We start from the raw sequence: 15,215 nt of genomic DNA, 5'->3' as shown, positions 1-15,215 counted from the left end.
TTATCGTTGGGCATGATTCTGAAGGGATAACTTTCCTTTTTAAACCCATAAACCATTTGGCATTGATACAAACCAGGGAGCAGATGGTATAGTTCCTGGAAAGGAGGGCTGGATGTTGTGAATAGAGGCGGGAGTCAGTATTTTTTCCTTCCCTACAAATAAACAATGACAAAAGCAGACATCTAAGAAATAAAATGTCAATAAAGCAAGATCATAAGTAGAAAAATGAATAAATAAACATTTATTTTGTACAAAGCAGCTGTCAGTGTCCAAGAGTCACGAGCGGGCGGAAAGCACCACGCGGGTAGGACCTGAGGCCTGGGCGCCCACAGGACAACAGGAGGGAGCCCAGCAGCAGCTCGTCCTCGCCACCCAGGCGGCCCGCTCCTGGCCGCGGCCCTAGTTCTCAGCCTTGACGCGCACGGCCTGGAGGCGCACTTCGTCCTCCGAGAGTCCGTCGAAGCAAACGTCCTGGTCGAAGACGGCCTTGCGACTCCGGCGCATCACGGCGCTGCGCCGCTGGCGCGTCTTGCCGGGCGGCTGCAGGCCCAGGCTGACGAGGCAGCCGCCGGCGCAGCCGGAGGCGGAGGCGTCCGTTGGCCGGTCTGTACTCGGTGGCCGGACGCAGGGCGCCGCTGGCGCAACCCAGAGTCACGGTGCCTTCGGCTTCCAGGCGATCGAGCCGCGGGCCGGAAGACGACAGAGGGGACGTGGAGAAGGTCTGGGCCGGCGACCCCGAGCTGGTGCCGCGCTCCTCGTCCTCGTCCCCGCTGGACACAGAGCGGGCGCGCGCCAGGCCGCGACTCCTCCGGGCCCTCAGCGCGCGGTTCAGAAGTCCCTCGGAGGCGCGCAGGAGGCGGTGGCCGCGGGGACGCGGAGCGAGTGTGTTCCGGGGCGGGTTGGGGTCTTCAGAGTCTGCGGAGGCGGGGGCTCCGGAAGAGGGACCGAGCGGGGCGTCTTCTCCTCCGCAGCCGCCAAAGGTGTGGGCGCGCGGGCGGAGCGCGGGCCGGGCGGCTGGCCGCTGCATGAGCGAGGCGGCCCTGGAGTCCCCGAGGAAGAGCGACTCCTTGCGGCGGGTGTGCGGGCTCTCCAGCAACGCGCAGAAGCCGTAGGCGGTGCGCCCGCGGGGCAGGTGAGGCAGCGAGAGCGCGGCCTGCGAGCGTGGGTCCCAGTCCGTGCGCCCTGCGCCGTCGTCGATTACTCGGGGCCACAGGTCGGGCTCAGCCGCACACCGCCGGGGCACAGCCGCGGCCGGGGGCGGGGAATCGGGCGCGCAGGGCACGGGCAGCCGCGGCGGGATGCAGAACTCCGGGATGCGGCCGGGGGTGAGCACGTTGGAGAAGGCCGGCTCTATAGCTGCGCTGCCCGCGGCGGAGGCGCGGAGTTTTCCTAGGAGCCGCATCCTCAGCAGTCAGTGGCTGTGAGTGGCGGGAAGAACAGCTCCTGCGGGAGAGAGAAGCCTGCTGAGTTTGGGCACTTGGGGACCCTGGAGACAGCTGGACCCCCTCGCCCCGGATCTCCGGGATACCAATGCGCCTACCACCCCGGCCAATCTGAGCGGAGTTCCCGCGCACCCACAGACCCTCCCCGCCTTCTATTCTTTGGTACAGCAAACTAAATAAACGACAAACCAGAAATCAGACCTTTTGCTCTTCCTCGGTCACTGTGGGTCAAGAATTGCAAGTTCAGTGCCCGTTGCCTCCAGGTAATGGCTGAAGCGCCAGGTTCAGCACTGTGACCAGGACAGTGGCGAAGCTCGGCTCTTATACCAGTAGGCAGAGTCCCGCCTCCTGGCTGGGAACCCAACTCCCGGAGGCTCTGAACTGCCCGCCCGCCTCCCCCGCCCCAGTTCCCGGAGACGCAGGGCGGCCCTGCCGCGTTTGCTCTTGCAGGAGCGAACCTGTGGCGGGAGCAGGCACCCTCTGGTGTCTGGGGTCTGCATCCGCTCTGCGTGCCCGGAGCTCTTCACAGAGGCCTGTGAAAGTTTGTTTGTGAACCGAGGGCGCCTCATCGCCCCGCCAAGGGACCATTGACAGCTGAAAAATGATGGCAACTTTTTGGAGAATGTGAAGCAGGATAAGGAAACAGGAAATTCCTTTTTGCTAGGAGCTAAATTCTGTCACCCTGAACGTGACTTACACGCGCTGGGAACGTGTATTCGGCTGTCCCCACGCACCTGCAGTGTATAGACCAATATGGTTTCCATGGCATTCGTCTATTAGTTATTTACATGTCTCCCTCTATTGGAGGATGGCTTCCTTAATAGCATAGGGCCTGGCTCGGACAATGCCATAAATAGTGGTGAGGTGGGTGAAGTAATGTAAACAAAATTTTCTGAATGACTGACTACAGGCTCTGCCTGTCATCTTGATGTTACAAAAGATGGGGCTTCTGGCTTATGCCCTAAAAATAAAACTTGGTATTTCCAAAGCTAGCCCTTTTCTCTCTGCTCCAGCAGAGAGGCATCCAGTTAGAAAGCACCTTACTGGAAATCTCAGTTGCCTCTTTCCAACCCCAACTTTTATCTTGTAAGATGAGAAAACAAAGTCCAGAGGAACCTGAGGAAATTCCATAAAGGTTAAATTAAGCTAGGGTTTTTTTTTGTTTGTTTGTTTTTATTTTATTTTTTTCAAATACATTTGTCTCTGCCTTCTCCCTACCAAATTAAGCTAGTTAATGGCAGGACCTGGAACTTGCAGTTTCCTGTTTATTTGGCTGTGTGTGTGATGCTTCCTGTTAATCTGAAATGCCCTTCTCAGCTTTTTCTTTCTGTAGGAACTCCTGTTTATTTTCTACAATTTAAACAGACATAATCCCTTAGGACCCTTTTCCTAACTCCCTCACCACGGTTCATCAGACCCTCCTTATTTCCTCCATACGCATTCTGACTAACACCAATGTTGCATTTAGCATGTTGCTTTAGAATTTTTGGTTTACAAGTTTGTCTTCTCTAATAGACTATGAATTTCTTGAGGACAATGACTGGGGCACCTCAACCCGCATGGAGTTTGGGGGACCTATGATGAATATATGGAAAAGATAAAATAAAAGTGCTGCAATTCAGAACCTGGGTCTGCCTGCATCCCACCTACCCTATCTCAGGGACATGTGAGGCTGTCTTATCTTTCTCTTGTCCAATTTCAGCACCTGGGGGTGCAATGCCAGGCAAAGAGTAAGTACTCAGTAAACATTTGATGAACTTTATTGTGTTGAGCCTGATCTACAGGTCTTATGACTGTCAGGTGTTTTTAACCCTGTATCTCTCTAATTTTGTTATTCCATTTCTTTCTTACAACAAAGCAGTAAGGTGGACATTGCTTCTGCTGACTAGATGAGAAACTGAGGCTCAGGTTAAGAGACTTGTCTAGGGTCATTCAAACTGTAAATCATAGCCCAATATAGTAAGTCCTAGTTTTCTGCTAATTTCCTTCTTCTCTGTTCCCTTCCTCCCCTCCTTTCTCCATTCACTGAGTTCATTGTTATTCACAGAGTCTATTGTCTGGCAAGCATTGTGTGTGTGGCTTGTGTTGTACTTTACACCAGAATATTAATTCTTAAAGCAACTTAATCTACTATTAAATATTTTCCACTATCCTTGCTTTGGAATAAGTACTATGATTTCTAAATCCTTAAGGAGAATGAATGTTTTCCCTGGGTTAGTAATTGATGCTTTTCCTCTAGTATATGCTTTTGTGGTGGGGCAAGCCTGAATCAATATGCAGCCAGGGAGCAGGAACCATTCCTGATGAAGCCTCACTTAGCAGCAGAGGAGTCCCTGGGATTCTGCATCATTTGCTTTGATTCTTCAGGCCAATCTGCAAACTAGTGGGCGAATGATCTTCTCTGAATCAAAGTCCACCTGCAATGTGTCCTGCTGATGTGCTAGCTTACTTCAAATTAGACCTCAGTGAAATTGGCTTTTACTCTCCTGAACGTCTTTGTGACATGAACACATAAACATTTCAACAGTGTGTAAATACCACTGAAAGCAGGACAACAGTAATGAGTTATGAGCACTTCCATTTCCTAGAACAACATAAGCATGGCTATAAACATAGTCTCTATCTAGAGGGTTTTCCAAAAACTATTACTTTTCCATGAATCAATATTCTCCAGAAGAGAAAGTAAGATACAGAAAAATACATATTTTACCCAGGGAAACACTCCAGTCATTCATTTTAAACTCATAGCTGCAGGCTGTATCCATAGTTAGAGGCCTGGTTTCCTTCCTGATTTTGAAATCACAATGGGAGAAGTAAAAAACCCCTCAGTGGAAAAACTCTGATCACTTCAGTTGTTTCATTGTTTTGTGCCTTATGACCACATATGGTCCACCATCATCTTGTAGTTAAAGCTTTGAAATTGTTATTTCAAAGAAACTATCCCAATAATAATTTTTCCTAAACACTCATAATATAATGGGTCTTATTTAATTCTTAAACCACCAACTAAAGAAGGTCAGGTTGTAAAAACTGTGGCTCATAGAAGATAAACAACTTGTCCAAAGTCTCACATTCAGTAAGAACAAAACTGGGACTCAAACCTAGATTCATGTGGCTCATATTCCTAGGGTGCCTCCTTCAAAACCGTTTATCCTGAACCCATTCCCTCTTTCAGCAGCTACATAAGAGAGAGAGACCCCTTTTCCAAGGCCTTGAGTTGAAACTATACAACTTGTTTACACCAGGGCCTGATAAATTAAAGCACTCAATTGTCATAAGCAGACAGTCACTAGTTATTCATATTGGTGCTGTACTGTCTCCTGTGGAGGGGTTCTTGCCCATCCTCCCCCCTCAGGATAGAAATCAAGAGAGGCAGCCAACCCAATTCAGAAGAGAAAAGGTTTACTAAAAACAAGGTGAGAGGAAAAGAGACAGGGAGAGAGCATGATGCATCAAGGGAGCACGCAATTGTAGACAGTATGGCTCCCCAAACTGCTTCTGGCATCCAGCTCATATAGTACAGGGGTTTTTTTCCAGTAGGCACACAGTGGATATCTGTTCTCCAGGTTCCTGCTGTGGACTGGCATTGACTGGTGCAGGTGCAGAAGCATTGGTTTGAGGAGTACTGGAGGGGAACCTAATCTGGGAGAGGCTCAAGACCTAACTAAGGGAAATTCCCATCCATACAAGAGAAGCACAGCCTGTCTCAGTATCATTTGTAAACAGAATCCTTGTCCTCCTAGGAAGTCTATTCATTCTATCTATATCACACTGTGTTCCCAAACAGGATTTAAGGTGGTTTACATAACAAAGGCCCAGGGAATGTATCAAAGGCTAGATCCTGAGATGGTGAAAATGGAAAAGACCTGTAATTAGCTGAGTAAATAACTCCAAATGAACTAGGCTTGGTGGTGAGCGTGTTACAGTTGGACAGATATCAAATTATGTTGTACACCTGAAACTTAATGTTATAAATCGTTACCTCAATAAAAAAAATACACATTAATATCTATGCTCCTAGAATGGAGAGAACAAGGCATGAAGGTTGTTAAAGAGGTTCCAGTGGGAAGACCTGGGATAGTAAGAAGTCCCATGGGAGCCTCAAAGTCCACTAGCCTTTGTGGAAAACAGTGAAGAATCAGTCTAAATGTCCAGTAGTATGGGAATGACCACATTTTCTTACAGGAAAAAACACAGTCATGTGAAAGCATCACCGAGAAGACTATAGCAATACAGAAATATGTCTCTGATGGAACATTCAGTGAAACTAACAATATACAAGATTATATATATACAGTCTCTGATGGAGCATTCAATGAAACTAACAATGTACAAAATTAGATATATCCAACATCATAGTTGGATAATGATATGGTTTCCTAAGGTCCAGAATGGAAGAGAATATAAAACATTGAAACAATTTCTATTTTGTGGGTATTGAAGTTTTCATCAGTTTATGTCCTGGGGCACTGAAAATTAGTTTGAGCAAGCTTACAAAAATATTTGCAATATGATCAGATAACAAGTAGGTGAAGTAACTGGAACAGGTCAGGAAGATGTGATAAAACCAGAAATGGGATCAGAATTGAAACATGCAGTGAAGACTTGTAACTGCCATAGCATTACAGAAGGAGCCCAGGACCTAGTAGTAGCAGAAAAGCTACTAGTTCAGCAATTTATTCTTCTGTGTCCTTCTTGGGAAACACCCTGCCTGGTTTCAGGAAGTGTAGCCCCGTCAACAGGCGAGAGGGCACCAAGGCTGGAACTAATCAAGGCACCCTTGGGAAAACAGGTCACTGAGGAGATAAAACCTGTCCCCCTGGCAGGGGCTGTGCCCCTGCCTCCCTCACATCACTCTTCTTGGCCCTGGAGGATGGCTTGTAGTCAATGATGAGTAAGATCCCCAATGGAAGGGACAACCTAAGACAAGCACAGCCACATGGGCATTGGGGGAAAAAACATGGACACAGAGAAAGGGCAAAAAGACCTGCCCCCCTCGGGCTCAGCTTGGATATAGCCAGGGTCCTCATTTTATCTCAAAGAAATCTCCCTATTTCCTGGTTGTCTTGCCCTTCCCCCCACCTGGCTCAGGCTTGAAACAATGCTGGAGACAGTCCTAAACTGGATCTGGCAGTTCCCAGGGGAAATCAGGCCTAGAAGTAAATTCTTTAATGCATGTTTTGTTTCTCCCTCAAAAGCTGTAATAGCCAGCTCATGCTGGGAAGGACATGTACGCTGAATATTCACAGACCCTGACCCTATGCCCTTTGGCGCCCTAATGTTTACGCCCTCATGTTTACTCACCTCATCTTGGACCCATGAAAATGGACCCATGTAAATTGGTGTGTTCCTGCCATTTTTTTTCCTAAACATCATCTATTCTCTGTAAACATTAACATATACATGTAATGAGATCACCTGTAAATTCCTATTACCTAGCCCCATTGATAACTTTTTCAATAAAAGCCTTTGGAAGAAGGGGCTCGGGCTGCCTTCTCCACTAGAGGGAAGAACCATGCCCCCTCTCCTGGCAGAGAAGTGTTTGCAAAAATTCATGTTTATTTCCCCCATCTGTGACAACTCTGGGACGGACTCTGTGGGATCAGAGCCCAGGATCCCACCTCAGCTGGCCTCAGACAGTGACCCTCAGACCCAGGAGCCCACGTGTCACTCCAACATGTCCTTGCACAAGTCATTGCACCTCCAATATGCCTTGTCTTCATCTGTAAGACAGGAAGGATGATAACTTGTCCCTGAAGAGAGAATGTGAACTTTCACCTGAAAGCACTTTGTAAGTCACATAAGTGCCATGGATCTTTCTTTGCTTGCTGTTCCTTGAAAACAATATATTCTCTCACTTCCATCCCTTTCTTAGGAACCTTCCGACCATTCTCTCCCACTGTCCTGCTGCTCAAGGGTGTGTGCATGCACACACACACACACCAGACTTCAAGACCCCTATTTGTCCTTCAGGTACTACGTTCTAACAACACTTCCTCCTGAAAGCCCTCTATGACTCCACAGACTTGGTCATGTACCGTTTTTCTTTGATCTTCCTTCAGAGCTAGGGTAAGGCAGTGAATTTTGTAGTCTCTCACATTTAGGTTCACCATCCTGCTTTGCCACTGTGAGACCTTGGGCAAGTTAATAAAACCCTCTGAGCTCCAATGTTACATATTAAGTGAGACTAACAGTATCTACGAATATTCTATTTTGTAAGGATTAGAGATTGGATATAGGAAGCACAAGGTACATAATAGGGCTCAGTACATTTTGGTTTTTATTATTAAAATAATTTCCTTGGCTTAAGTTTCCCATGTTAAACGTCCAAAATTGCTTAGTTTGCTAAAGCACGTTAAGTCTGTATTTACATTTGAAGGTATAGCTTTTGAAGACAACTTATGAAAAACATATGAAACAACATAAAACAAAACTTGTTACTTGTTCACATTGAAAGAGCTTCAAAGAATTACAGATTATTATTACAACTAAATATTTAACAAGCTAACAAATGAAAATCAAGTTTAATCAGAATGGTCTTCACTTTTTTTTCCTAGAGAGCAATCTAGATTCTTTCTATCATTCCTTTTGTTTTGTTGTTTGTTCTCTCATACATATGTACATACATTAGACATGGCTTCTTGGTCATTTTTAAGTGCTTTAAATATTATCCCTTGTAACTTACTTTTCATATTTTATGATGTCTTTTGAGAAAGTTTTAAAATTTTAATTAGATATATCAATTTTTTCTCTGTGATTTTGCCTAACAAATAATTCCCTGCCCCAAGGTCATAAAGATATTTTTCTCTATTTTCTCCTGATGTTTTAAACTAAAAGTTTTGCTTATTCACATTTAGGTTGTTGATACACCAATGAGCAGAATTTTCAGTTGGTGTTCTCTGAAGGTGAAAAGGGCTTCCTTAAGAGGCTGTATGCTCTCCGTCTTTGGAGGTATTCAAGTAGTCTGGACAGTCACGAGGTAGGGATGTTATAAGGAAGATTCGAAGATCCTATGGATGTATAAACCATATTGTCTGTTTGGCCATTTAAGTACAACACAGTATTGCTAGAAAATAATCCAACATTTTAAATGTCTTAGAGGTCACCCTCTCTTGGCTACACTTGATTTACTGATCCTTATTTGAAGCCACAACCAGCTCTACCAAATTATCTAAGTAATGAGCAAGTTGGCAAATGCTCTAAATGGCAAACTTTGTCACCTGTTGATAACTGTGAAGAATTAGATGTAAACAACCTATAAAGTTATCTGCCTTGCAACATAACTGCGCTCTGAATTCGTGGTGTACCCTGGGGGCTAAATGTTACTCATTTTGATTTTTCACTATTAGTCCCAGAAAACACAGACTACCTGTGTTCTTATTCCAGCTCCATCACTACCTAGCTGTATGAGCCTGGGTAAATTTCTTAATTTATTTAAGAAAAAAATAAATTTATTTTTTTATCTCAGTTTTTTTCATCTGTCCTGTGAAGATAATGGTTATAACTACATCCTTGGGTTATGCTGATTAGTAATCCCTGTCAAGTCATTAGGAGACAGTGTCTGGCTTTTACTTAGTAAATCTTATCTATTTTTTGCAAGTAGTAGTGAGGCAATAGTAGTCTTTTGTCACCACACTCATTGTTATGGTACCAAGTTAAAATTTTTAGACACAGATGAGAGCTTAAAAAGGAAAAAATGGAAGAAGGACAATTAACTTTAGGGGGCACCTACTCTGAGCCCAGTCCTTGACAAAAGGTCCCTTAGCTAATCCATCAATCCTGCAAAGTCACAATTACCTTACTTTTAAAGATAAATTTTGGCTCAGCGAGTTTAAATAACTCCTCCTCAAGTTACATGCTTGGTCTATAACTACAGAGCTAGGATCTAAACACTGATGCAAAAGTCCAAAGTCTGTGATGTTAATGCTGCCTTTCAGAAGTTACTTGAGGTTCCAACAAATTCATGGGCCTGTCCCCAAAGCCTAATCACCCTGGGCTGGGCTGGCTACAGTGAACTGCACCTTAAAAGTCCCCTGTCTTTATACCGTGTAGTCAGACATTTGTCTTGAGTCATATTTTTCTGTTCAGTTGAAAGTTGATACCGTTTGCCTGTTTCAAGCCAGGTGGGAATACACCATCTTGAAGAACCCCCCTCTATGCCACTGTGTTTGATTGCATGACAGAGGCCAAACAAAGCTACAAAGCTGAACTGTCCAAGCTGAATTAAAAAAAATGGATTCTAGGTCTATTGGGGTAGCTGGGATTTCCATTTCAGAAGAGTGACTAATATTACTCCACTCTCATTTTGTATCCCTGAGGCAGAGGTATCTAGGCAAGAAGAATGTATCATGGTCCCATGGGGAGCCTGTGTACCATGCACATAACTTTGAGAGCAGCCAGGTAGGTGGAGCCACAGAAAATATTGCCTGAATTTAAAATTTCAGGACCTGAAGAGTGGCTCAGGCCCATCTTCAAAGCAAACCAATGAGCTAAACAGCAAAGTTACCCACATGGGGTCCTGTTACAGTCTAAATAGTGAAAGACCCTCTAATAATTAATATAGAACACTTCTTGCTGCTTTTTATAAGTGAAGTCTCCAAATAACATGACATTTTTGCATCCCAGGTAACAGGAAAATATCCTTATCACAAGTAGAACTCAATATTATTTCATTTATATTGTCTTTGAAGGGTGTTTCATACAAATAAATGCCTTCTCAGCTCATGCATCATCAAAAGTATATTTTATTATAATGCCCTTTTATTATAATGTCATTTTGAAGTACACACACTGTGAGACAGCAGATGACCTGAGAAGGTTTTAATGCAACATCTACATACCTCAATGCTAAGCAAATAACGGCACCATTGGTTCCATGAATAGAAATGAACAATTTCAAAGAAATCTCCACATGACAGAACCTGTCTAATCCATAATTGACCACAAAAGCACACTTGCCCCCTCTATCAAGAGAGAGGCAAACATCATGTCATGGGGCCTTTGATCTCACTGTCTCTTGTTGGTGTTCACTCATCTTCCACATGAAAATCCTCCTGGAATGGGATCTGTGGACAACAGCAGATTTAATAAATTAAATTATACCTATGTGTGACTGATTGTTAAAACTGTTGTTATAAAAGACTCTAAGCTCAGAAAAATTAAAAAGGCTATAAAGACAGAATTGTACTAAGGGGAAAAAAATGTGTATATGGGAAACCCTGTGAAGATACCCACTAAAATGTTACCAGCAAGTTGACTTTAGATGGTTGGATTATAGATGATTCTAATCTTTCTCTACCTGTAGTTTCCAGATTTAACAAAATGAAGATGTGTTACTTCTTTAGTAGACTACATCCCCCTAAAAAAATAGATACTTCTGGTGAGAGATAGAACTAAAGCCAGTTTAAGTAGACGATTCATTTGAATAATCAATTGCTGAAGACACCAGGATGGAGCTTTTAAATGGAGTTAGTGTATTAAAAGTCGCCACCTCAGAGCCTGGTTACTTAGGAAAGGTTAAGTCTGGGTAAAAGAAAAAGGCTTTAGACACCCCACAGGGCATGAGTTCCCTGAAAGCTCAAGAAAAAACAAAAAAAAGCTGTAGCCTAATAACAGTGTATCTTTCAAACAAGGGGCCCCTTGCCAGGCAAAAAGAAAACAACTCTACCTGGTATCCATGTAAAGCCACGCCACTGAGGGTTTGAAAAAGTAATGCATTTATGGAGGGGAAAGACCAAGAACCATGAACCTATGGGAGGATCATGTCAGGCCTGGCCCAGGCCGTGCACGGATCTGCATGGAACTGAGCCTTGGGCAGTCGCAGCCGTGCCCGTTCCCGAGGGGGAAAACCACCGTCTCTGGTGTTGTGCACTTTAAGAGAAATAAATGTGGGAAGTAGTTTACTATGATTCACAACATGTCATATTGATTTGGGATATTTTGTTTCTTGACCTTTAAAGGTCACCAGTATCGTAATTAATATACAGTTAATGCTTATCCCAGAGAGGCTAATTTGAAAAAAACACAGGCTGATAAAAATTGATTCAAAGGAAGCCAATCTAGGGAAAGCCCTTTGACTGCCTCCAAATTTCAAGTCTGTTTTCAGGTCAGAGGAAAAGAAAGGGTGAAGCTTTCCTAGTTCTTAGTTTCTTTAGTTTTATACTTCTTATCTTTCTCTGCCTCTCTAAAACTTTCTGGCTTTCCTCGCTTGTAAAGTTTTACATTCTTGAAGAGATATTAAATCAAGATTTAAATGAAGATTAGTAAAACATTCTTTTGTATCACAAATTAAAAATGGAACACTGCTTTAAAAGTGCTATAAATCTTGTAGTTCACTAAAAGGGGTGTCCGCTAAGACTTCTCATTCACATCTCACTTCCGTCAGTCGCTGTGGCAATCTAGAAGTCCCAGAGAAGTCCACCAGGTGGTAAAGGGAGAAAGCTGAGAAAGCAATAGCATGGGACTCTGGCTCTACCACCCTGTGAACATCTTAGATATTCAACATGTTAATTAACCACATGCAATCCCTTCAGCAACCCTATGAAGAAGGTATTATTAGTTTCAATATCATCCCCATTTCATAGATAAGGAGATGAGCCCAGAGGAGAAAACCTTTAGAATAACTCCTGGAATATAACGATTGCTATCTAAGTGTCAGTTAAAGGCACTAAAAGGGGAACTTAAAGACAACACCTAACCAGTCAAGACTATACCTTGTCCATTTCTGAAGAACTGAGTCTCAGCGAGCACTGCTTCCAAATGAAGGAGCCAAGTCTTCCAATCCTGAGAAATAAAGCATAGTTACCATCAATTAATTTCCAGACTAATAAAATTGACATCTTCACCTTCTTCTTCATACCATGTTTTAATAAGTACATTCTTTTTTTTAAAAAAAAAAAAAACCTGTTTGAAGAGTAGTACTATAGATAAGATAAGAAGCTGCGACTCTTGGCTTAATTTAATCTGGGCTATATATACAATATATGAACATACAATGTTCTCTTTAAAGTATTTTGTAACATTATTCTATAATAGGGGGTTCACAAAGTTTTCTTTTAAATTTTTTAAATGGCCAGTAGTACATAATTTGAGCTTTGCTAGCCACGTATGTTTTTGTCCGCACTTCCTTATACAGCTGTATAACCAACCCTGTGTAATAAAGCAAAAATCATTTTTAGCTGAGGTGGCTAGATCAAAAATTTTTTATTGTAAGCTAATAATAGTTTATATTTTAAAGGAACGTTAAAAATGAAAAAGAAGTGACAGATACTCTATGTGTCCTGCAAAGCCTAAAATATTAATTATTGGAAATATTTACCACAAATATTTACTGCAGAAAAAGTTTACTGACCCCATTCTAGATAATTACAAAATGAGGTTATTATTCTAAAAAATGTAATCTTCTGTTCTCAATTTTTATAGTCCAAGGAGCTAGTTTGTTTTTTCAAAACAAGAACAACAACAACGCAATCATCTCAGAGGATGCAGAAAGACATTTAACATTTGACAAATAACCTCAAAACCAGTTTTTAAAAAGAACAAATAGTGAACCCTAATGTAAACTATGGACTTTACTTAATGTATCAATGGTGGTTTTATTTTTCTTTAAAAAGTTCTTGTACTTAAAATTCTTCATTATGAGGGTGGCGATTCCAATCACCCTAAAGTATAAATAGAAGGTTCTCTTAACCTCTCCCCAAAACCTTCCCACTCCTACAACTTATTGTGTCTTGGAGCATTTGTAAGATAGCATTTTCCTGAAGTAGACTAACCACCTGATATGGGAAGTGGGGAGACTCCAGGAGCGTGCTCCTGTGAGAAATGCAAGTTCTGTGAGTGCAGGGAAGACAATGTGCTTGCTCACCAAGGTACGGCTTGTGTTCTGGCAAGTCTGTCCCACAGTGAAAGGTGGAGGTTGTGTCTCCGGTCCATCGCACCTTAGATCTTAAGGAGGAGCCCCACCAGCTCCCTTCCTGCCCCGATCAAACTGGCTCTTCACTTCAGCAGGCTTGAGTTTCCCGTCTTTATCAAGGATGGAGCTCCTTCGATTCTCCTCCCCTCATTCTCACTCTTCCTTTCTTTTTCCTCCTAGACAAAAGCCTGGTTCATTTTTGACACAGTCAGTTTCCATCCAAGTCCAGCTTTGATCTTGCTCTCCCAGAGAATTCCAACTAGTAACTTTGAAATCTTTAAGGTCATATCCCTCACTTTACAAATGAGGTAACAGACTCCATGAGGTAAGGTGACTTTCATGGGGTCATACAGCTAATCATTTTATACCCACATTCACACTTTAGGCAACTGGATAATCTAACGGCTACCATGAACATTTGTCCAAGATTTTTAGTCCCAATTTCATATGTTCTCTACAGTCATCAGGCCACATTAAGAATTTTGCTATCTAAAAACATTGAATCCAGGGCATTGCCTGACTCAAATCATGGTTTCCCCTCTACTTCCCTGCCTTGAACCCTGCAATGAAAGTGCGTCATAGTAGGCCAGGCACACTAGGGGATGGAAAAACGACTCTAGGCAAAAAACTTGCATCAAGATCAGGACTGAAATACATTCATGCGGGTGATTTAGCTCGAGAAGGACAGTTATATGATGGCTTTGATGAAGAGTATGATTGTCCCATTTTAAATGAAAATAGAGTAGTGGATGAGTCAGAAAACCAAACGAGTGAAGGCGGAGTTATTGTTGATTACCATAGTTGTGATTTTGTCCCTGAACGCTGGTTGCATATAGTTTTTGTGTTGAAAACAGGTAACAGTGTATTGTACAAAAGACTTGAAACAGGGGTAACAATGAGAAGAAACTGAAAAATAATGTTGAGTGTGAAATTTTTCAAGTTCTTTATGAAGAAGCATTAGCATCATACAAGACAGAAATAGTGCATCAGCTGCCCAGCAATAAACCAGAAGATCTAGAGGATAGTATCAATCAAATATTGAAGTGGACTGAGCAATGGAGCAAAGATCAGGGCTCTTGACTTACAAGTCTGGTCACTTTAGAATCACTCTTTATTTCTCTGCCCAAATCATATAAATTGTCCAATTATCGGTAAAATTTTATTAAAATTGTGCTGCAGAACTAGTAGGTGGATAGTATAAAGCTTTATGTTTGGGTTTCTTTTATTCTATGAGAAAGCTAAACAATCTAAAGTATAATATAATAAAGTATAACATTATTAGAGACAGAATAAAAACTGTCATCATTTAATGCATCACTTGCTAAAGAATAATAAATAAATCTGACCAAAAATAAAAAATAAAAACATTGAAACTACTACTTCAGACATATTAAGAGGGACTTCCTAGAAGAAATAAATTTATTCCTGCTACTGAATCCAACTTTTTGATTAAGAAACACTTTTAACTTTTTAGGGTAGCAAAGCCCCTTTTAGGAAATTAAATTTATGGGGACCCTGCCCATATAAAAATATTTACATAGAAACAGAAAATTTTGCTCCAGCAATTTAACTATATAGTACACAACAGTGGAAAAGTGTTGATCTGATGGTAGAAATGTCAGCATTATCTGCTGTGTGGACAGGGAATACTTTTAAATAGCTCTTAAATCATAACAAAAATTTGCAAATATTTGTTTAGTATGACAGATTACAGAGCATATATAATCCTCACAACAACCCTGTGAGGTAGGTATTAATATCCCAATTTCACCCATGAGGAAAACACAACCCAAAGAAAGCTGGAGATTTGTTGAAGTTCACATGCCTAATAATGGTAGTGCTGGAACTAAAACACAGGGTTT

The 15,215-nt window shown here is 42.4% G+C and overlaps 1 protein-coding gene and 1 pseudogene across 1 annotated transcript; one reads left to right on the top strand and one right to left on the bottom strand.

The window, feature by feature from the left end:
• Nucleotides 1-262: 262 nt before the first annotated feature.
• Nucleotides 263-1,725, bottom strand: C2CD4B (C2 calcium dependent domain containing 4B). The gene is given in 4 exon segments (XM_054565679.1): nucleotides 263-384; nucleotides 387-574; nucleotides 576-1,443; nucleotides 1,644-1,725. Coding segments are annotated over 3 exon segments (1,137 nt in total). The 5' UTR covers nucleotides 1,403-1,443; nucleotides 1,644-1,725.
• Nucleotides 1,726-13,918: 12,193 nt separating this feature from the next.
• LOC129063461 (adenylate kinase isoenzyme 6-like) lies at nucleotides 13,919-14,433 on the top strand (annotated as a pseudogene).
• Nucleotides 14,434-15,215: the final 782 nt, after the last annotated feature.

The sequence above is a fragment of the Pteronotus mesoamericanus genome, unplaced genomic scaffold (assembly GCF_021234165.1).
Source record: "Pteronotus mesoamericanus isolate MK-2021 breed Mesoamerican mustached bat unplaced genomic scaffold, CSHL_Meso_final contig_164, whole genome shotgun sequence".
Taxonomy (NCBI): domain Eukaryota; kingdom Metazoa; phylum Chordata; class Mammalia; order Chiroptera; family Mormoopidae; genus Pteronotus; species Pteronotus mesoamericanus.
The sequence above is the reverse complement of the archived record's forward strand: the minus strand, read 5'-3'. Positions and strand labels throughout refer to the sequence as shown.